At 52.1% G+C, this 22,518-nt stretch overlaps 2 protein-coding genes across 15 annotated transcripts in view; one reads left to right on the top strand and one right to left on the bottom strand.

Moving 5' to 3' along the window:
• Positions 1-2,790: 2,790 nt before the first annotated feature.
• Positions 2,791-17,571, top strand: PANK2 (pantothenate kinase 2). 2 transcript variants are annotated; one of them, XM_017829010.1, is made up of 7 exons: positions 2,791-3,045; positions 11,139-11,348; positions 12,709-12,962; positions 13,862-14,038; positions 14,278-14,401; positions 15,576-15,701; positions 16,493-17,571. In XM_017829010.1, exons 2-7 carry the CDS (start codon positions 11,283-11,285, stop codon positions 16,541-16,543), a joined length of 798 nt encoding a protein of 265 aa, XP_017684499.1. In that variant the 5' UTR covers positions 2,791-3,045; positions 11,139-11,282; the 3' UTR covers positions 16,544-17,571. The 2 variants fall into 2 exon arrangements, with proteins under 2 accessions (XP_017684499.1, XP_017684498.1); XM_017829009.1 differs by having other exon boundaries at positions 2,805-3,045; positions 11,139-11,491.
• A 3,155-nt stretch (positions 17,572-20,726) lies between these two features.
• RNF24 (ring finger protein 24) overlaps positions 20,727-22,518 on the bottom strand; it is a 30,096-nt gene continuing 28,304 nt past the window's right edge. For all 13 annotated transcript variants that reach the window (XM_017829022.1, XM_017829019.1, XM_017829014.1 and 10 more), the window contains one exon: positions 20,727-22,004. In XM_017829022.1, the coding sequence (XP_017684511.1) occupies positions 21,866-22,004 (139 nt within the window). In that variant the 3' untranslated portion in view covers positions 20,727-21,865. The remainder of the gene's footprint in view (positions 22,005-22,518) is intronic.

The raw sequence follows: 22,518 nt of genomic DNA on the forward strand, positions 1-22,518 counted from the left end.
CAGCAGCTCCACGTCCTTGTGCTGTTGTTCCCAGGGCTGGAGGCAGCTGTGCAGGGGGGTCTCACCTGAGTGGGGCAGAGGGACAGAATCCCCTCCCTCAAACCCATATGTCCAGTAACTTGTCCTGAATTCCTGCTGTCAGCACAGCTTTTCAAAATCCATCCTTCCTGCTGGCAGGGAGCAGGAGGGAGGTCATCTCCCTGGAGCCTGGCTGCCAACTGCAGCTTTTGTGCCCAGAGCTGGGCCTGCGGTGGGAAGAGTCCATCAGCTCTCTGATGGAATGGCTGCTCCTCCCCCCTAACACTTTCCCTGTGCCCAAAAATCCAAGAAGTGCCTCCATAAGCCACTAAGGACAATAAATACGTGCAGAGAGGGTGTTGATTCCGGTGTGATGGGGCTGCTCTCCCAGGAGAACTCGAGATGTTCTTTCCTTGCTCAGCGCCCGGCGCTGTACCCATGAGAGGATGGAACAGTCCTTATAAACAGTCAGCCAGGAGTGGGAATGTGGGGGCTGCTCTCCCTGTTTAAGACAACAGGGTTATCATTCCCTAAAAAGAGGGGACACCTGCCTTCTCCTTACTTCATGGTACATCCATGAGATCCCAGCCAGCAGCATCCATACCAAGGCTGTCTTCTCTGACGCTTTACTTGCCTGCAAAATTCTTCCCGTGTTTCTCCATATTTTATAGCAACAGCTTCTCTGCTTTGCCTTTTGATGTCAAGTTTCTCCTGTGAAACAGCTGGTTTGTCACCACCTCAGACCAGGGAGAAGCACACATTTGGATTTCTGCTGTGAAGTGCTGGGATTTTTACAGTCGTTACGTAGCACTTTAAAGCCCCACGGGGCAGGAGATGGAGCAGGAGGGAGCTGTGTCCCTGCACATCTTTTACTAACAGGACAAAAGGCCTTTTACTAACTGTAATAAATTGGTTTGACGCTTCACACCCGACTTCCTGTGAGTTTGTGAGATGAGGAGCAGGAGGGGATGCTCTGAAGGGCTCTGCTGGCAGTGACACAGAGAGACTGAGGACACTGGTGTCAGGAAGAGGTGACAGGATTTGGGGACAGATTCCAGACCTCGTTTTGGAGCAAGCATCTGTCCTGTTCCAGAGGATGCCCACCACAGCAAGTCCTCCTGTTGGTGGTTGGATGCCCAGGATGAAGACAGGGAAGGTGGTTCCCAAGGCAGCTGAGCTGTGGAAGTCAGGGTACTTGGCCCTGGCTCACGCCTGTGTCCCTTTTGGAGACAAACAGGAAGCTTTTGGGACAGAACAGCCCTTTCCATGCCCTTTCCACACCCTTTCCATGCTGCCTTTTCCACAGGAGGCCCCCGAGGGCTCTGCTGTGGCACTCCATGAACTCCCCTCGCTTTCCCAGCTTTCCTGCTTTCCCAGCTCCAGCTCTTCCAGCCCAGGTATGTGAAACACGTTCAAAATACTCAGAGCTTTGGGCAGTGGAGCTCAGCCAGTCCCTTTTCCACCCAAATGAAGGCAATGCTGTTCTAAAGGAGGTTATTTGTGTTCAGAGAGCTCATCCTTTGCGTCCTATCAGTGCCAACCCCATTTATCCCCTTCCTCCACTCACCCAAAAGGATATTAAAACACACCAACTAAATCTGACCGATCCCTTTGTCCCATTTCCACCCTGGCAATCAGAATTCAGAGAATTCTCAGGGAAATCACCCCACCTTTGTGGGAGGTTGGTGGCTGATCCCTCTGGTATCAAGTTAATGCCGGAGGATTGCGGTGAGCTGGGATTACCCCGGGGCAAGTGAGGAGCACTGCAGGTCGCTGGGCTGCAGTGCCAGGCTTGGCCACACTCCGGGTGTGCCAGACAACAATTAACATTCCGCCTGGGAACCTCTGTCCTGTTACAACCGGGAGACCCTTTTCCTCTTGGATTTCCATCCTTGTTGGTCGTTGCTTACCCTCCTCTTCATGGTCACCTCAGTTTTTCTGCTGCCTGGGTGTTTCCTGCTGTGGCTGATAAATGTGGGGTCAGGGTCTGAAGAGCGGGATGCACAGTATTGGAATTACGATGGGATATAAAGAGGTACTGTGGATTGTGAGATAACAGGGAGAAACTCTTCCCTGTGAGGGTGGTGAGGCCCTGGCCCAGGTTGCCCAGAGAAGCTGTGGCTGCCCCTGTATCCCTGGAAGTGTCCAAGGACAGATTGGATGGGGCTTGGAGCAGCCTGGGCTAGTGGAAGGTGCCTGTGCCCATGGCGGGGGGTTGGAATGAGATTGTCTTTAAGGTCCCTTACTGCCCGTGGTGTTCAGGCCATGGTGGGTGTCAGACTCCCCACATCTGTATTTGCCTCGTCATCTGCATATGCAAATCATATTCAAATCACCCCCTGCGCGCGGCCAAGCCCAGCCGGGCCTACTGCGGATCTTCCCCTCGGCCCCCCCGCGTTGCCATAGTTACCGGGCATGTCAATCACCGCGCCTTCTCCCGCCCCGACCAGACAGCGCCCTCACTCATTGGACCGATGCAGTGCCAATCTCGTCCCAGAGGGAGCCCATAGGCCAGCGCTGCCGCATATCGACCCGCCCCCGCTGGCGCACGCTTCCCATTGGACAGCCGCGCTTGTCACTATACGCGGCCGAGCGCGGGGTGCTCCGAAGCCGCCCCATTCCCGTCTCCCATTGCCGGAGCCGCCTGTCGCTCCGCGCGCCGGGGGGCGCGGATTGGCGGGCGCCTCACGGGGTGTCCCGCCCCGCGGGGCAGCGCGGCGCAGGCGCGCCGGGGGCGGTGGCTGCGGCGGCGGCGGAGCGGGAGCGGGGCAGGAGCGGGAGCGGGAGCGGGGCCGGGCGGCCCATGGGGCCGGGCCGCGCTGCCCATGGAGCCGCCGCGCAGCTGCGGCGATGGCGCGGAGGAGGAGAAGAAGCCGCGGCGGCGGGGCGGCGGAGCGGACGCGGGGCCGCCTCAGCTGCGGCGGCGGAGCAGCGGTGGCGCGGACGGTGCGGCGGGGCCGCAGCCCCGCGAGCGCGGCGGGTCCGTGAGCCGGCAGCGGCGGGACTCGGTCCGCAAGAACCGCCCGCGTGAGTGAGGGCGGAATGAGGGGGGGGGGAGCGGGGGGGGGGGGGGGGGGGGGGGGGGGGGGGGGGGGGGGGGGGGGCTGTGGTAATGAGCGAGGGGCGGGGCTGCGGGGGACGGCAAGGGTGGGGATGGGGACAGTGGGACAGCACGGGGGGCTGGTGGCAGGGACACGGCGTGGCCGGTGCGGGGACAGCACAGTGGGGACACGGGGGACTGGTGGCTTGTCCAGCGTGGCCAGTTGGGGTGGTGGCACGGGGACATGAGCAACCTCGGGACAGCACAGTGGGGTATAGGCGCGGGCACAGCATGGCCAGTCTGGGGACGACACCGTAGGAACATGGTGAGGTGATGACTTATCTGGCATGGCCAGTTTGGGGACTCAGTGTGGTGGTGACATGGGCACAACATGACCAGTGTAGGGACAGCACGGTGGGGACACAGTAGGGTGATGACTTGCCCAGCATGACCGGTTTGGGGACGGCACAGTGGGGTGGTGGCATGGGGACACCATGGCCACTTCTGGGACAGTGCAGGGGGGCTGATGGTTATGGGCACAACATAACTAACTGGGGGCAATATGGGGGGACACAGTAGTAGTGGGGTGATGACTTGGCCCCAGCATGGCCGGTTTGGGGACAGCACAGTGGGGTGGTGGCAGGGGCACGGCATGGCCACTCTGGGACAGCACAGGGGGGACACAGTGGGACAGTGACATGGGCTCAGCAGGTTGGGGCAGAGGGTGGGTCAGGCTGAGCTCCAGGCACTCTGGGAGTTTTAGGATGAGGCAGTGCCTGGCAAGGTGGGGCAGGACATGGGATGGGGCTGTAGCAGGTGCTGAGATGCCCAAATCGAATGGGAGAGAAGGTGACTGGTGACACAGAGGGCAAGGAGAAGGGCACAGAAGGACAGACGGAGGGGTGGGGTATGAGGGTGTGGGGCTGGACTGGTAACTGGGAAAGCAAATGGAGAGCATAGGGAATGGTGTCAGTTTTGGGAGGGAAGAGCCCCAGGGGGTTGGCAGGGGTTGGGCGCAGACCAACCGAGCTTTGTGAGGAGGTAAAAACCATCCCTAAACCCAGGTTTTTAAATGTCCTATTGGAAACTGCAAAATGGATGGCAGCCTTCATTTTGGGAGCAGCAGGAGCTGCCGTGCAGGTGCCGTGGCTGTCACTGCCTTCAGCCATGTTTGAGGAGGGACCGAGCGATTATTCCTTGACTTTCGCTGGAGTCCTTCCCTCCTCCTGGAAGGGAACTGCCATTCCCTGAAAATGAAACAGCGTCAGTGTAATTCCTCAGTACCTGCACAGCTATTAAGAGGATGTGAGCAATGAATCCAGACTGAAAACAGGGATCAGGATTCTCCTACATCTCGTCTCCTGGCTGGCAATGCCGAGACGTTGTTGTTACCATATCCGTGTGAAGTTTTAATGGTGTTCTTGCTCTTTTTTTGGGTGCTGGCAAAAAAAGGAAGCCTCTCTTTTTCCCTGTCTTAGTGTGAAAAATAGGAATAGGGATCTGTGGGGCTGTTAATTAGAGACCTGCTGGTTAGCAGGCTGCAGGGACATGAAGGAGATGTCTGGTACGAAAATGAGGGAGGACTCGGAGCTCTGCGTTAGGTGATGATTCTCCTCTGCCTTGCTCAGGGCAGTTTCTGTGTCTCCTCTGGAAAATATGGATTAAAGTTGGCCACTGAGGTTCTGGTTTGTTGTGGTGGAGTTAAATGCAGAGAGTGGTGTGGGATGCTTTAAAGAAAACAGGTGTTCTGGCAGCTTCCAAGAGAGGATTTGGATCCCGTCTGGAAGGTCAGCGTGGCGTGACTCGGGATTACAATGTAGCCTGTCCTTCCTAAATGATTCTTGGGATAATTGGAAGAGAAATGTGCGTCCCTTAGCAGGGACAATGCCTGGTGTCAGGGTAAATCACATTTTGGAGTTAAAATGCTTGATCCCACCTCAAGGAAGACTTGAGCCGAAATGAAGGCAAAGCACTTAATGGGCATGGGATCAAAAATGTCCTACTTAAGCTCGCACTTGTCTGCTGCTGGCATGTGGCAAACGGGCTCAGTGACCTTGAGGCTTGTCTTGCCTGGCTGTGCTGGCAGATGCCCTGGCAGATGAGCCCCCACTTCCCCAGGAATGAAAGGATTTCAGCAGGCTCGTGATCCTCCTTCCTCGTCATCCTTTTGTGCCGGGATGTGCAGCCAGGGCTGTTTCACTGCGGAGATCAGGGAAAGTCTGAGACCAAGGGGGACTGGGTTTGGGATAGACCTGAAATAAGAAGTGCAGCCCATGTCCCAGTCGTGTGCCTTCATGCACCTCGGGTTTTTAAATCCCCTGGAAATTTGAATTCCCAGTCATGTGCATGTGGCACTTGGGGACACGGTTTACTGGTGAAGATGCCTGGGTTAATGATCTTGGGAGGTCTTTTCCAACCTAAAGGCTTCCATGATTCTGTGAAATGTTTCTTGGTGCACTTCAGGAACTGAAGAGCTTTCCTGCAGCATTTTCCGTGTGCCACAGGCAGAAGGGGCAGAAGTCAAGGACACTGTTGCTCTCAGAAGGGAGTGAGAAGTGTCCCTGAAAATGAGGAAATTTGTTGAAGCTTTGGAGTGTTATGTTGACAAGAGGAGCCCGACAGGGTTATTAGTGCAGGCAGACATTAGTTCTCCAAGAAAAAGTGTTCTTTCCTTTCAACTGATCCCTATTTTTTAATAAGTTTTAGTATCTCCTGTCAGAATCATGTAAAGACAAAATGGACACATGGCTTTAAATTCTCGATGTAAACAGTATCCAAGCAGAGGTACAAATAAAATGCTGTTTTGACACCTCTTTTGTCATTCAAAATTCAAGCTTTGATTTTTTTTAAATACCTTTTTTCCCTTTTGGAATGCTGTAAGAAATATGAATTCCTATCAGAGCCTATTTTTAGGAATGGGAGGAGATGTAGACTTAGTGTCACTTTAAATTAAATGCTAATTAATTGTATTTTTTTCCCAGCTGTAGAATTTCCAGCCTGGTATAACACTATTAAAATATAATATTGAATATTTTAGAGTAAGCCTAGAGGTGCTGTCACATACTCAACTAAATCATCAGCTCCATGGGCTAATCTTTTTAGCTCCTGATATAATTGGCTCAGAAGTTAAGGATCACTCTGAAATACAACTTGAGCTGCTTGGTTTGTGAAGAAAATCCACCATGGAGATCTTTAATTATATCACCCCTTTCATCTTGACAGTTCTGCAGCTTCCAGAATAAGTCTGTTGAGGTTTGTTTTTTTTTTTTTTATTTATACAGTGTCCAATTTTATGAAGTAATTTACATATCAGATAAAGGCATTTTCTTTTTCTTGCCCCCAAGATCTTGCAGACTGCAAAGGGGATTTGAGGGCAGGGTGGCAGCTCTTGCTGTGGGCACACAAGTCTCCTTGAGCTTTTCTGTGATTGTTTAGTCTGAGCTGTGATTCCCCAGCTTTGCTGGCCTTTTGTTTGTTGATGTGTATCCCTAGATCTGCCCCTGAGGAGAAGGTCTGTTTTTAACACAAAGAGCTGTGTATATGAAAATATTTATAGAGAGATGCTTTTAAAATTGTCTGTGCTCAGGGAAATTGAGGCTTTGTCAGGCCAAAGGATGAAGAATTTTTTTCTTGGGGGAAAAAAACCCCCGTCTTCAAGACAGTTGATAGCTGCTGTTGGGATGTGTTTCCTTAGGGAAGGAAATGAAAATAAGGCTCGTTGTTGTGTGTCTGAGCAACACGGTCTGAGTGGAAGGTGTCCTTGCCCATGGCAGGAGGGTGGAGTGAGATGATCCACAAGGTCCCTTCCAACCCAAACCATCCCACGATTCCATGTGCTGAGCGGGGCCACGGACTCTGCTGGTCCCTTGAGTCACATTCCTTGTACCCCTGATGTTTTTCCACTGAATACCTTGGATTCATTTTTGTCTTACACACAGAAGAGGTTGCTCCAAGCCCTGTCCAGCCTGGCCTTGAGCACTTCCAGGGATGGGACATCCAAGCTTCTCTGGGCAACGCATTATCCAATGTTGAGAGTGGGATTCGTGGCTCTCATCCCGTAACAGGGCAACAGGGAGTTTCTTTAAGGAGAAAGACTGTGGAAAGTTTTGAGCTGAGAGCAGAGGATTTCCTGCCTTTCTTGTAAATGCCCAAACACCCAGTGAACAACTAAACACTTCCCAGGAGGTGCTGGACAACGATGCTCTTCCCATGCCAGCCTGCAGGTTTGCCATCCTTCCCATCCCGGCTTGGAAAGGAGACCTGCAAGGCTCTTCCCCGGCAAGGAGGGCTCCAAGTAGCAGCAGGGAGGAGGTGAGGGAGAGGCAGCATTTGCATTTCCTGCCTTGGCCATTAAAGCTGCTGTCTGGTTATTCCAGCAGAACCTTCTGACTGAGCACAATCAGCCTCGGGGACGCCCAGGGGCTCCGGGATGCCACCAGTTCTCCTGCTGCTCCTCGAGATCCGCGGCAGCTCTCTTGGAAAAACTGCTTCGGAGGATTAAAAGGGAGAGATCTCTGGATGGCTTTCAGCTGCTGGGGGAAAAAAAAAAATAAATCAGTGTTTTAAGAGAAATCTCAGAAGCAGATGGCGATGGCGTTCATCCAGGAGAGCTTCCTCCTTCCTCCTTCCTCCCTTGGATTTTTCTAGCTCTCAGACATGGAAGAGCTGTCGGTGCCCTCCATGTTGCTGTTGTCTGACTTCCTGTAAGAGTCAGGAGAAAAAAATGACATGGTTCTCCATGTCGTTGAAATAATTTCCTCCTCTTGTTTGTGTGCCACTCCCCTTTCCTACAAAAACAGGTTTATAGGGAAGTTTTGTCCCTGTCCTGGATTATTTGAGTTCTCTGACAGGTGTTACTGCACAGGGAATCCTTTGCAGGATGGGAGAGAAGTACTTAATTCTGAGCTCACACGCTGCTTCCTTGGATTCTTGACCTGTGGCTGGGATGTATATAATGAGAGATCCATAATTAACAATCATTTGGTGTGAGTTAATTACCTTAATAGGCTGTCTTTCAGAATTTATCCCTGGTGGCTTAGGGAAGGTAGGGCCGATCCGCTGGCAGATGGAGAACACCAGCTGCTCCATGTGGAGCCTTTCCAGCTGGTCCCACAGGGATGTGTGAGCCGGCTCTGGTCAGAGGTTCCATCCCAGCTCAGGGGGTCAGATCCTTTGGGGCCGGTGCTGAGTGGGGATAGTGAGCCCTGAGCCCAGCCTGTCTGCAGTTACTCCCAGCTCTGCAGGCACCATTCCTGTTTCCCTGTTTCTGGTGGGACAGACTGTGGATAACTGGCCGGTTTAACCCCACGCTTCGTGTTCTGCTCATTATAACAACAGCCAAATAGAACCTGTATTTATAGATATTAAAAAATGCAAGGTCTCGATGGCACTGAGGATGGGATAAAATTTCCAAGGAGCTGCTCCCTCTTTTTGTGGCTAGGAAGCTTCCTAAACTGATGGACCCAGCTGCTGCTCGCCCTGAGATCTGGAAGGTTTGAGTGTAGGAGTTTGGTGTGTGAGCTTCACAAGAGGCTTTAAAACAAACATGTTTTACTGAACCCATCATGTGCCACCAGCTGGATGCTGGGAAGCAGGAGCCCGTTAGCCTTGATGGAGCAGCCCCTGTAGCATTTCTAGGCACGTGGATTCATGGAGCCACTGTGCCTTGGTTTTCGGATATTTGTCTTTTCCGCTGCACCTCAGTGATGCCATCTCCAAGTTCCATCCTCTGCTCACTCCCTGGTTTTACCCTTGTGAGTTTGGGGGAAGGTTGTTGTCTGAATACAACAGTGGGGATGCTTTGGAAAAAAAAAAAAATCTAATGTAGGCTTCATAATGCAGAAATCAACTTGCATGTCCAGACAGGAACAAATATGTTCCAGAAATCACAGAATCACGGAATGGTTTGCGTTGGAAGGGATTTGAAAGAGCATCTCATTCCAACCCCTGCCATGGGCAGGGACACCTTCCACTAGCCCAGGTTGCTCCAAGCCTGGTCCAGGCTAGCTTGTGCGCTTCCAGGGGTGGGGCAGCCACAGCTTCTCTGGGCAGCCTGTGCCAGGACCTCCCCACCCTCACAGGGAAGAATTCCTTCCCAATATCCAACCTAAACCTACTCTCTTTCAGCTTACAGTCATTACCCCTTGTCCTATCACTATCTACACGGGTAAAAGTCCTTGGATTGCTCTTGCTTTCTCCCTCTGTTGGGCTGCCATTCAGATTCCTTTCCCTTTCATTCATGAAAAGTTATTTTTATGTCTGTTCTTGTTTGAAGTAAATGCCTCGGTAATGGGGAGTGATTGGGATTTGGACGCGTCTCCAAAAATAGAGCTCTGCATCTCCTTTCAAGATTTCCTTTGGTGACGGTTGGGGGTGGCCTCTATGGAAATATGTAAAAATAACTCCGTGGGTTAAAAATACCGTGGGGAGCTGCCGGCTCCAGCAGCTCCTGGGAGCTGGAAAGCTCTGGAAGGGGCTGTACAGCCACCAGGTGAACCTGCTGAGGAGAGAACACGTCCTCCTCAAGCCTGCTGGGCTGGTGGCTGTGCAAAGATCATTCCACAAAGAACCTGACCCGAGGGATTCCTGCTGGAAAGGATGGGAGGAACGAGGGCTTCTTTGTGTTCCACCCTTATCTCTCTGCAGATAAGCAAACATATTGTGCACAAATAACAGCAGTGTGTTATCACCCCTGTCTCTGACCTGTAGGAGTTATACTAAAATGCAAGATCCTTCTTTCAGATCCTTCTTTCAGTTGGTAATGCTGGAGCGTGCCTGGGGGAAGGGGCTGGAGCAGCAGGAGCAGCTGAGGGAGCTGGGGGGGCTCAGCCTGGAGAAAAGGAGGCTCAGGGGGGACCTTCTGGCTCTGCAACTCCCTGACAGGAGAGGGGAGCCGGGGGGGGGGGGGGGTGTCGGGCTCTGCTCCCAGGGAACAAGGGATAGGAGGAGAGGAAATGGCCTCAAGCTGTGCCAGGGGAGGTTTAGATTGGATATTGGGAAAATTTCTTCCTGGAAAGGGCTGTCCAGCCCTGGCACAGCTGCCCAGTGCAGTGTTGGAGTCCCCATCCCTGGAGGGGCTTAAAATCCCTGTGGATGTGGCACTTGGGGACAGGGGTCAGTGATGGCCTTGGCAGTGCTGGATGGTCCCAGAGGGCTTTTCCAAACTTTATGGTTCTATGATTCAGGTTTATTTTCTAAGCATTCCTTTTTTTCCTTCTGGAACACACTGTAAGGGTTTAATCCTGCTGCTGTGAGCCTGAACATGTGGCTGCATTTCTCCCTTTGCCGTGGAGCCCGTGCATCTCGTTAGCTCCAGCCTCTCCTTCAGCTCATTAATAGTGATATTAATCTGTTCCAGTTCCCAGCTCTAATCGCAGATTCCATCAGATCAGGGGTTTCTCTTGATCTTTTCCAAGCAGCTCATTATCCAACACAGCTGCAAATGTTGCTGGGCCTGACACTGATGCATATTTTGTACCATGGGGGAATTTGACTAATAAAATAATCCAATTAGACATTTGTTTTTGTCTCCCTGGGGCATCTTAGATTACTTGTCTACCTCAGCTCCGTGTTGTAATTAGGGAACGTTTGTACATCCCTTTGATGTAAAAGCACTGGTGTTATCCATGGCTCTGGCTCCAGTTCAGAACTTGGGAAGAGGAAGAGCTGGGGATTAAACCTGCAGCAGGATCTGGTGGTGGGGGCTATGGATACTGTCAGATCCTGGGGGGGGAGAGTGTCAGTGTTTTGAGTGTTGTACAGCAAATATTCAGAGCTCCTGAACTCCAGGGATCTCCAAACAGGAGTTGTGCTCAACATTGGAGAAATCTCCTGTCAAAGACATTTCATGCTGCCAACATTCCTGTCTTTGCTTTCCACTTGAAACTAAACAGACCACACGGGTCCCTGGAGAATTCCATGAGTTAATTCAGTTTATAACTATTTTCACAGCGTCGTGGAATGCTTTGGTTCGGAAGGGACCTTAAAGGTCATCTAATTCCAGCCTTTCCACTGGAAGGGTGCTGGTGCCATGGCAGCACCACACCCTGTTTCATGTTCCCCTTGTCTCCTCTCTCTCTAGTCTTTCCCTGGTTTGGCCTGGACATTGGAGGGACCCTGGTGAAACTCGTCTATTTTGAACCCAAGGACATCACGGCGGAAGAGGAAGAGGAAGAAGTGGAAAACCTCAAAAGCATCCGCAAATACCTGACATCCAACGTAGCCTATGGCTCCACAGGCATTCGGGATGTGCACCTTGAGCTCAGGGACCTTACCCTGTGTGGACGTAAAGGCAATCTGCACTTTATACGCTTTCCTACTCATGACATGCCTGCTTTTATCCAAATGGGAAGCGAAAAGCACTTCTCGAGCCTCCATACTACCTTATGTGCCACGGGAGGTGGAGCGTACAAATTTGAGCAGGACTTTCGCACAGTAGGCATTTTTGGCTTCTATACCGTTAGGATCTGGTAGTGACGTTTCTTTTGAGGGCTTAGAACTAGAAAACTCCCTCTGCAGACTCTTTAAAAACTCCTCTAAATCTTGATTTCGGAAGTGTCTCCCCCCCCCTAACTCCAGTCAGGAATTGCCGCGTGGAGTCAGGTTGAATTGTCCAAATTAAAACACTTCCTTCCCTGAGCTTTCTTCCCCGATGTGCATGTAACGTCCTGTCACTCTAAATTAATTGCTCACCAATGTTCTTTCTTACAAATCTTCCTCTCTGTTTTTAATCTCTGCTGCTGCTGGTCTCGGTCTCGTGGGTTATTTTTTTTTTCCTCATTGCTGTCTTTCGCCTGCTTTATTTTCTTTCTTTGCTCACCTGGTTTCATTTCTAACACCCGTGTGTGAGTGAGATGGTTGAAGTTCAGTCAGGTTTGGGGGTAAATCTAACTGTCAGGAAGTTCACAGTTGGGGTTTGACTTCATCATGTGGCTTCGTTCTGGGTTGGATCCTTGTTCACAGGTGAAAAACATGTGTGATAAATACTTGTTTCATCAGGGCTTGGAAAAATGCAAATAAGTGGGCTTTTCATGGAATCACTGAGGTTGGAAAAGGCCTTTAAGACCACTAAGTCCAACCCTTAACCCAGCACTGCCAAGGCCACCACTAACCCATGTTCCCAAGCGCCACCTCCACAGGGACTTTAAATCCCTCCAGGGATGGGGACTCCACCCCTGCCCTGGGCAGCACAACCCTTTGAGTGGAGAAATTTTTCCTAATATCCAGTTTTGTGCAGTTGAGGCAGTGGCATGAGGGGAAAATAATTTTGTAACTCCTTCACCTTTTTTTTTGATGTTTGTTTGGATGGGTTTTGTTGGATATTTTGGTCAAACAAAGAAGCCCCTCCTCACTTCTCCTGACTTTTCGTGCCAGTGCCTCAGCGTCAGGGCCTGAATCAGGCTTGTGGGAGTTTGTGGGATTCTCTCTTGTGTCCATCTATGGATCCAGGTGTCTGTTTTCCCTGCACACCAGAAGGTTGGGATAGCTGGGACTCCCCGTGCTCTCCTGTGACCTGTTCTTCCCCAGGCTCTGCAGGGAGCATGGAGATAGCTTGGATTGAGCTGGCAGTGAATGCATTTTTCCAGCCCTGACCGTAAGCCCTTCACATCCCTGCCTGCTCCTTCAATATTCCTCTTTTTCCTTCCCACCAGATGGGTGACCTTGAGCTTTGCAAGCTCGATGAACTCGATTGCCTTATTAAAGGGGTGTTGTACATCGACTCCGTGGGATTCAATGGACACTCGGAGTGTTACTATTTTGAGAACCCAACGGATGCTGAGAGGTGCCAGAAGCTCCCATTCAACCTGGAGAATCCATACCCTCTCCTCCTGGTGAACATTGGCTCAGGGGTCAGCATTCTGGCTGTCTACTCCAAAGAAAACTATAAACGGGTAACGGGCACCAGGTGAGCGCTGAGGGGGGGAAAAAAGGGAGTTTTATTTTGGAGTCTGGAACACGTTCCTGCCTTGTAAATCACATTTTCAGGGACAAACTGCAGTAAAGGTGGTGTGTGGAATGACCAAGCTCCTGCTTTTACTGCAGTCCCTTCTCCCTGCCAGCAAAGATCCCTCCTGGAAGAGAGGATCTGGATTTCACGTTTTGGTGTCTTTACTGCAGCCAGTCTGTCAAAGCTGGTTTTTCAGTTGCCCTGCTGCAGGAATTTAAGGGTTTTACTGATCTGCTTGATTAGATCACCTAGTTTGGGATTATCCCAAATACAGTGATCATCTTAACAACTCTTAGCCTTGATCCAAGCAGTCAAGATTTCCATCCTGACTTCCAGAATTTGCCTGATTTTGCTGGAAGAGATGATGACTTAGCAGTAATTCCCCAGTTCTTGCCCCTCCTGAAGATGTGGCTCTTGTGTCCAGGCAAAGCAAAATATTTCTGTAGCTTTAAGCTTTCCTGAAGACCCAGAAAGTTAGCAGTAATAATGAATAATGAAGAAATAATATAATATTAACATTTGTAATAATAATAATGATTGTAAAGCCCCTCAGTACAGTTCCTACTCTTACTATGGATCATTATTGGGATCTGTACATGATGAAGTGAACAAAGTTTTTTCCCCAGATTTTGAATGGCTCTGCCCTGACACTCCAGTTATCCCTCAGAACTAATATTTATTTTAAGATTAACATCTCCTGAGTGCTGGGAAGAAGGTGGATGGTGTGAAATAGAAAATCAAGGTCTCGTTTAGCACCAGTGGCCTGTGCAGAAGGCTGCGAGGGATTCCTTGCAGGCTGTAAGTTATGTGAAAGGAACAGATTTAAAGGAGGTTTTTTAATTCTGCTTTACTTGCAGCCTTGGAGGGGGAACCTTTTTTGGTCTCTGCTGCCTTCTCACGGGATGCTCCACCTTCGAGGAGGCTCTGGAAATGGCATCCCAGGGGGACAGCACCAAAGTGGACAAACTGGTGCGGGACATCTACGGGGGAGACTACGAGCGGTTCGGGTTGCCAGGCTGGGCTGTGGCATCCAGGTAAACGACCTCCCTGGATTTTATTGTCTCTGGAGGTCCTGCAAGCATGAAAGTCTGGACTTAAGTGGCTCAGGAGAACAGCCATTCCTGAGAGATCTTGAGTTACTGATAGCAATGCTTTTTAAAGTTAGAAATCATAGGAATCAATCCTTCAAGATAAATTGCTTCGGTTAAATTAGCAGTTCCCATTATCTCCTGGAATTCTGATGGGACCTTTGACCCTAAAACTGTCTTTACAGCTTTGGAAACATGATGAGCAAGGAGAAGAGGGAATCTGTCAGCAAGGAGGACCTGGCCAGGGCCACCTTAATCACCATCACCAACAACATCGGCTCCATAGCGCGGATGTGTGCGCTCAACGAGGTATTTTGGGGGATCTCTTCCCTTGCTCCCTGACTAGAACATCACCTCTGTGCTGCTGCCTGTTTGAGGGACGTGCCTCTTGTTTGAGGAACAGCTCTGGGAGAGGAGGAAAGGAGGGGTGGAGGATGTGGAGGCTGGATGTCTCCCCCGTGTTGTTTTTACGAGTTGTTCTGGATTTCTTGGCCAAGCCCCACCAACCCCACGGCTGTTCCTGTATCTTTGGGCTTTCAGCTTCTTTACAGTGCTGCCTTGTTGCATTCATGTCAAGCAGCATTGTACAGGGCTATGAAAGAACAGAGACATCCTCTGCACTGCATCCTGAGCCTGCTCCCATGGGATGAGCTAGGGGATCTGGCATCCTCCTGACTCCTGGATCTCTCTTTACCTTCATTTGCTGACAAAATGATGCAACACATGTCCTGAACAGCCTTGAACTGACTTATTTTCTTGTTGGAGAACAAGCAACTTTAAAGCTCATTGCTTGGCTCAGAACTATTTTGGGATTAAAGTTAGGCTGGAAGTCGGACTTGAATCTAATATATTGGTTGGTCTTTTCCTTTCTTTCAGAATTGTGTTGGTTATGGGCTTCCAAATAGTTTTTTTCCTTCAGTTTAACAGTAGAGAGTCACTCAGCTGTTTAATGATGAGTCAAAGGCTGGAGTTCAGGGGAGTTGGGGAGATGGCACTTGGTGGTCAGTGTTCCCAGTCAGTACAAGGATTTCATAGCAAAATCAACTATTCCATTCCAATTCCTGAGCTGAGAAGGCTGTAGTTGAGCCTGGGGATTTCTGGGCAGTGAAGAAGAGCCTGGGTTAAAGTGACCTGGCCTTGCTTTCTGAGAGAATTGTGGGTATTTTTAATGTTCTGCAGATCCTGCCCAACACTTTCAGCAGACAATTCATGCAATCACAGAGTCATTGAGGCTGGAAAAGCCCTCTAAGACCATCCAGTCCGACTGTTCCCCCAGCACTGCCAAGGCCACCACTGACCCCTGTCAGAGAGTTGCAGAGCCAGAAGGTCCCCCCTGAGCCTCCTTTTCTCCAGGCTGAGCCCCCCCAGCTCCCTCAGCTGCTCCTGCTGCTCCAACCCCTTCCCCACATGGGGTTTTCACCACTACAAGCAGAAAAAGGAATTTAGCCTTAATACTCCCTTTTTTTTCCGTAAACACTTGCAGAACATCAACCGCGTGGTGTTCGTGGGCAACTTCCTTCGGATCAACACCATCTCCATGAGGCTCCTGGCGTATGCCCTGGACTACTGGTCAAAGGGACAGTTAAAAGCACTTTTCTTGGAACATGAGGTGAAATTTCCTTTTTAAAATCTCTTTCCTCTCATGGGAAAATGTGAATGCTCTGGAAGCAGCCCTGTGGAGCTGTTGGTGGCACCCACAGCGCAGCAGGTCCTCAGGGTTGGGTCAGGAAAAACGGGGATATTGTTCCACTAGCTGATAGTGGAATTGTTTACCACCAATTTCATCTTGTCTGTGAACTGTAAAACCATTTGCTCAGTTTAGATGTGTAACTGTTTTGCAGCTCTGCTTCCTGATACAGCCATTGAAGTCAGATTTTTGTATTTTATTTTATTTCTTATTTTATAGTGTACCTACCTGCAGTTGTGTCTTTCCTTTATATACACAGTATGTGTAATAGCCTGGGGAAGAGAAGGCTCCAGGGAAACCTTTGGGCACCTTTCAGGGCCTAAAGGGGCTCCAAGAGGACTGGAGAGGGACTTTGGATAAGGGCCTGGAGGAACAGGACAAGGGGGAGTGGCTTCCCACTGCCAGAGGGCAGGGTTAGATGGAAGGAATTGGGAAGGAATTCTTGGCTGTGAGGGTGGGGAGGTCCTGGCCCAGGTTGGGCAGAGAAGCTGTGACTGCCCCTGAATCCCTGGAAGTGTCCAAGGCCAGGTTGGACGGGGCTTGGAGCAACCTGCGCTAGTGGAAGGTGTCCCTGCCCATGACAGGGGGGAGTTGGAACTGGTTGATCTTTGAATTCCTTTCCAACCCAAACCATTCCATGATTCTGTGGCTGTGACTGTTGTCAGGTGTGTGTCCCCGTCTGAGTTCTCAGTGATATTCCCGTTGTTCCTCAGGGTTACTTCGGCGCGGTCGGTGCTCTCCTGGAACTCCTGGACTCCGCCTGACCCCCTGCAGACTGTGTTGGACCCACGGATTCGGGGCACTCCCTGGGCTGCTGGTTTGGAGGTCACTGAGCCCACGTTTCACCTGCTCAGACTGTTCCCTGGGGTGCCCTGTGGGGTCAGCCCAGGGCTGGGTGTTTGTCTGTGAGAGATGAAATCCATCTGGGATGCCAGCGCAGGTTTGTTCCAAAGGACGTGCGTGGGAAGCACTGGCTGGATGTGGGGGTGTATGGGAAGGTCTGTGGGGCATTTCAGTCACATGAAATTGCCCTTTTTAGGTAGTTTACTCCGTGTTTAATGGCGGTGACAAAGCAGAGGACGGGCACTCTGCTCCTCCCACCGGGATCCCTCGGAGTGCTGAGTGCCCAGGTCACAGTTCTCTGTTCACAGTCAAAGCTGTTGCGTTCTCCATGTGCTGGGAAGGGTCTGGGAAGAGGGAAGAGCATCAGCATTAGCCCTGTTGTGTAACTCCCTACAGAGCACTTGATCCGTGGTGGCCTGTGGGACACCCTGTGCTGGCAGCCAGGCTTTGTTCCTGTTCCACACGTCCTTATCTCTGTCCTAGGGATGGAAGGTACGGCACAGCACGGATCTGTGCCTTGGGGGGATTCCCATTTCAGCCTCCAGCACTCCTACACAGCCCCTTTGGGACAGTGTTAGGGGTGTCTGCCTGTCAGCCTCCAGCCTTGAGATCTAAAAGCAGATTTGAGGATGAAATGGTGGGATTTGTTGTTTGTTTGTTCGGGATTTTCCCTCCATTATCAAACTTGGCTGCACAGAGCTCCACCAAAGAGACGCTTCCTTCGGTCACACTCGGATCTCTGTCACGTTCCATGTTGCATTTATTAATGGCTGCACTCCTGGCGTTTTTGGGGAATCCTCCCCCTTCCCACGTGCGTGCTGTGCTCCCAGTTTTCCCTGTGCCTGCTCCCACACAGCCCGCGAGCGAGGTGGAACCCCTGTGGAAGCTGCACCCTTGGGATGGGGTTGGGATGGATCCTGCACGCTCAATAAACGCTCTCTCAAAGCAACGAGGTATCTGTACCTTCCCTCAGGATGGGAACTCACGGAGACACGGCTTTGGAGCTGCTCTGGCTTCCCAGGGAGCAGCTCCATGGAGCAGCTGCCCTTCCCTGAGCAGGGGAAGCTGTTCAGATCCTTCACATCAGGTCACAGTTGTCGGGCTTTATCCCAGGATATCAGAATGACCGTCACCCTGACTCCAACACACACTTTAAGATCCTGGTTTCCTTCCAGAGAAGCTGAATTCCAACTCTTCTGATCCCCACACCCCTCATGAGCCCAGGTGGAAAGGCTGGGAGCTTGTAAGTCCCATCCAGCTCTGCCCATTGCTGCATCCCGAGGTGGGATCCTTGTGGGGTGCTTCCCTCTGGAAGGGGAAGAAACTCTGGATTCAGGAGGTGTTTGCTTTGCTGGTTAGATCAGTGTGGTGCCCCTGTCAGCTCTGCTGGGTAAGTCCAGGCCATGGACACGGAGTGGAGCATCTCCCAAACCTCAGCTGAGTCTAGGCTGGAATCTGGGACACAGCCACGGATTTGACAACAGTAAAAAAGGGGGAAAAGAACACAGAGCTCACATGGAAGATGATCTGTGCTGGATGGGCAAGAAAATGTGCTTTTCCTGCAGCATAACAGGTTTTGGTTGTGTCCTGCTCTGTGTTCCATAATGTGGTGCTTCAGAGGTGAGGGCTGGGAGCAGGATCATACAGGTCATGGGATGGTTGGGGCTGGGAGGGACCTTAAAGACCATCCAGTTCCACCCCCTGCCACCGGCAGGGACACCTTCCACTGTCCCAGGTTGCTCCAAGCCCCATCCAACCTGGCCTTGGGCACTTCCAGGGATCCAGGGGCAACCACAGCTTCTCTGGGTGAGTTGTTCACTTTCTCATTTATTCTTCATTTCTTACAAAATCACACAAAAGGTGCCCAAACTCAGTGCATTAAAAACAGCTCCACTTCCCAGGTGTTGCCTGAAGGGTGTCCAGGCTCGGCTCTTTCTGTACCACGCAAAATGTACCACACAAAGTCTAACACACACACACACACACACACACACACTCACTCCCCAGCTGCTGCTTTGCCCACCCTCACGGCCAAAACTCATGGAAAACTTTGGCTTTTTGGAATGTCTGTGTGCCTGGGACCTGTGTGGCCCCTTGGTGTATCAGCTGGGCTGGGCTGGGTGTGTGGGGAGGGTGTGAATCCTTGGGATACACAGGGGAAAGGCTGGGTTTTGTTAAAGCAGGAGCCGAGGGTTGGGGATGGCAGAACCACCTTGGCTGTGGAGAGCTGGGAAACCTCTGCAGGAATTCCCAGCACCAATCCCACAGCCTGACCCACCACAGCCCCTGCCCCCAGGCACTGGTGTCCCTGGGCACAGCATCCCGTGGCTTCTCCTGTGTTCATGTAACTCCTTTTTCTCTGGATTTGGAGTAGATCCAGCACGGTCTGATCCCAGCACCAAAGTCCCTGGCATAGTGTTTGTCCTTTTTTTTTTTTTTTTTTTTTTGTAAACTGCTTGTTTTTTTCTTCTTGTAATAAAATATCACAGTTATTTTTTACATGCTTTGAACCCCTTGTTTGCTTCCTGTCTCGTTCTTGGAGCTCCAGTGCAATGGGACGGACGTTGGTGGGAGTGAGCAGGAATGTGCTGGGGGAATTGGGGTTTTAGAACCTGATTGAAAAGAATCATTGGCAATCCTTGATTGTTCTTCCCTCCCTGCCTGTTCCAGGCTCTGGGAATCAGGCGTATTTCAGAGCATGTTAAAGGAGGGGGGGGGAAAAAACTTAAGAGCATTATTCTGGGGCAAATTGCAGCATTTTTGGGTTTGATTAAATATTTGCTGATTGTTGCTTTGGAGGCCCTTTGGCCTTTGATGTAGGAATGATACGGATGGGATTGGAGGTGGAGGTGCAGCATCAAGCCAGAGCAGGAGCTGTGGGGTGGAAGCACCAAAAATAACTGGTTTGTGCAGCTTGGTGTGAGATCCAGACTTTGTCCCAGCAGCAAGAATTATCCTGCAAGATCATCATCCCAAAATGGCTGGGAGGGCAGCCAGTCCCTGTGGATTCTTTTGGAGAAGGTGAAGGAGAACAGTGGAGGAAAGGCTTTAAGTTGAAGAAGGGTAGATTTAGACAGGATTTTTAGGGAGAAATTCTCCCCTGTGAGAGGGGGGAGGCCCTGTCCCAGGTTGGGCAGAGAAGCTGTGGCTGCCCCTGGATCCCTGGAAGTGTCCAAGGCCAGGTTGGACGGGGCTTGGAGCAACCTGGGCTAGTGGAAGGTGACCCTGCCCATGGCAGGGGTTGAAACTGGAAGGGCTTTAAAGTCCCTTCCAACCCAAAGCATCCCGTTCCTGTGCGATCTCCAGGTGGGATGCGGTGCCGGGAAGCAGCTGGCACTAGAGGGCAGCAGCCCCTCGCGCCGGGCAGGATGGGGGGACAGCGGGACAGGGACAGGACAGGGACAGCGGGACAGGGATAGGACAGGGACAGCAGGACAGGGATAGGACAGGGACAGCAGGACAGGGCATGGTGGGGTTCCTGCTTCCTCCTCCACACCAGGGTCCTGCAGGGATCCCACCGCGGGATGGCTCCAGCTCAACCACCCCCGTGGGGACAATCCAAGGGGATTTTTCCACCCGTCTGGTCACACCTGGGGGAAGAGCAGGGATGGAACGAGGTGAGCGGCTCCGAGCTGCACCCCAGGAGATCCCATAGCACACAGGCTGGGAGCTGAACCCCCGAATCCTATGGAAGCTTGGCCTTAGGGGGTTGTGCCGGAATTTGGGCTGAGAAGGTTGGTTTATGGAGGAATATCCTCTTCCTAAGAAGGGAAGCCCAGGCTGTGCCTGGAACCCTCCAAATCTCCCTTGGCTGGGGATTTTGGGATGCCCTCAGGGAGTGGTGTCCCCATCAGCAGCGGCCGGGAGGGATGATCTGCACCGGGATAGGGACGTGCTCGGGCAGGGAGACTTGGACAGCAGGATCCCCAACCCCAAACCAGCCCTTCTTCCAGCCCCTCTGAGGTCCCACTCCCTTTGGAGACATCCCTGTGGTGACAAAGGAATGAGGGATGGGGGGGACAGACCCCCTCAAACACACCCCCGCTTCCAAAACCTGCTTTTATTTACATTTCAAGTCGAATCACATGCGAACTCTTGGTTTGGTTTTTTTTTGTATGTTTTTTTTTTTCCTTTCCTTAAGAAGAGTGTGATTAGCAAAAAAGACGCATTATTAGAATTTCCAAATAGCAATTAAATATACAAAAATAGAGCTTACAAAAAAACCAAACGAACAAGAGGAAAAAAAAAAAAAAAAACAAAAACCAAAACAGCGAATGTTTTAAAAAATATTCTGCTGCAGAATCCGTAGTGTACAAACACGTCTATGAGGCTCCACGCTCCATAAACAGTCCTGGGAGGAATTTACGGGATGGGGGGACGGCACCCGGAGCACCCCCAGCCCTGCACCCGGGAAAGCCGCTGCCGTGTAATACTGACACCCCCCCTCCCCAAAATCCAGGGAATATGAGTTGTGAGGATGGCGGGGGACACCCAGATCTGTGGCTGGAGAGGTGAGGGGGTGGCCCAGCTCCCCACCATGAGGACGGTGGGTTTGGGGGGCTGCCCAGAGACCCCCCGGGCCAGGCTGGAAGCGATGGGATGATCCCAAAAGCCAGGATTTTTGCCTGCCCCCTCCATGCCATGGCTCTCACTGCTATTGGGTGACACCAGGATGGTGCCCGTTCCAGGGACTCCTGAGGTAGCCGAGGAGGGGGACAACCGCCCCCAGGCAGGGCGGGTGGGGAATCCAAACCCAGGAGACCCCACACAGCCACCACCCGCTGCCCCCCGGGGGTGACACCGGCGCTGAGGGGGCACCCAACCGCAGCACGATCCCGGGGGCCAGACCCCATTTCCTGGTGGGAATGGCAAAGGCAAAGGAACCAAAGGCGAAGAGAGGAGGGAGCAGGAACCGGCCGTGGTGCTCCAGGGTCCCCCCAGTGTTTGGGGCACCGTCGGCGGGCGTGGGAGGCACCAGGAGCCGGGGGAGGACGTCGAGGCGTTCCAGGTGCCACCGCGCTGCTTCCCGGCGGCCGCGGCGCTGGAGAAGGGATGTGCTGGAAGAAGGATGTGGTGCTGAGGATCCCGAGCCCCCTCCTCGCCCCGGCAGCGGAACCGAGCCCGGGCTCGAGGGTCAGGCCCTTCATCCGTCGGGATTTGGGGCTCCCCAGCTTCGTCCCCGGTGCTTTGGCTGTGTCCGAGTGCCGCGGGCGGGAGCGGCCCCGGCCCGGCCCCGGAGGGCACTATACGATGTTCTGGGCCCCGGGCAGGGGGCCCTGGGGGGGGCCGGGATCCGGCTTCCCGTGGAGCTGTGCCAGCTGCAGCACCGGCATGTTACACAGTGGGCACACCTTCCGCACCTCCAGCCACTTGATGAGGCACCTGCGGGACACGGGGGGACACCGGCGTTAGTGGGGACACCTGGAGTAGTGGGATCACAGCTGGAATAGTGAGGACACACCTGGGATAGTGGGGACACACCTGGAATAGTGGGGACACACCTGGAATAGTGGGGACACATGTGGAATAAGTAGGGACATACATGGAATAGTGAGGACACACCTGGGATAGTGGGGACACACCTGGAATAGTGGGGACACAAGTGGAATAGTGGGGACATACATGGAATAGTGGGGACACACCTGGAATAGTGGGGACACATGTGGAATAGTAGGGACATACATGGAATAGTGAGGACACACCTGGAATAGTGGGGACACACCTGGAATAGTGGGGACACAAGTGGAATAGTGGGGACATACATGGAATAGTGAGGACACACCTGGAATAGTGGGGACACAAGTGGAATAGTGGGGACATACATGGAATAGTGGGGACACACCTGAGATAGTGGGGACACAAGTGGAATAGTGGGGACATACATGGAATAGTGGGG

The sequence above is a fragment of the Lepidothrix coronata genome, unplaced genomic scaffold (genome assembly GCF_001604755.1).
Source record: "Lepidothrix coronata isolate B3197 unplaced genomic scaffold, Lepidothrix_coronata-1.0 Scaffold156, whole genome shotgun sequence".
Taxonomy (NCBI): Eukaryota; Metazoa; Chordata; class Aves; order Passeriformes; family Pipridae; genus Lepidothrix; species Lepidothrix coronata.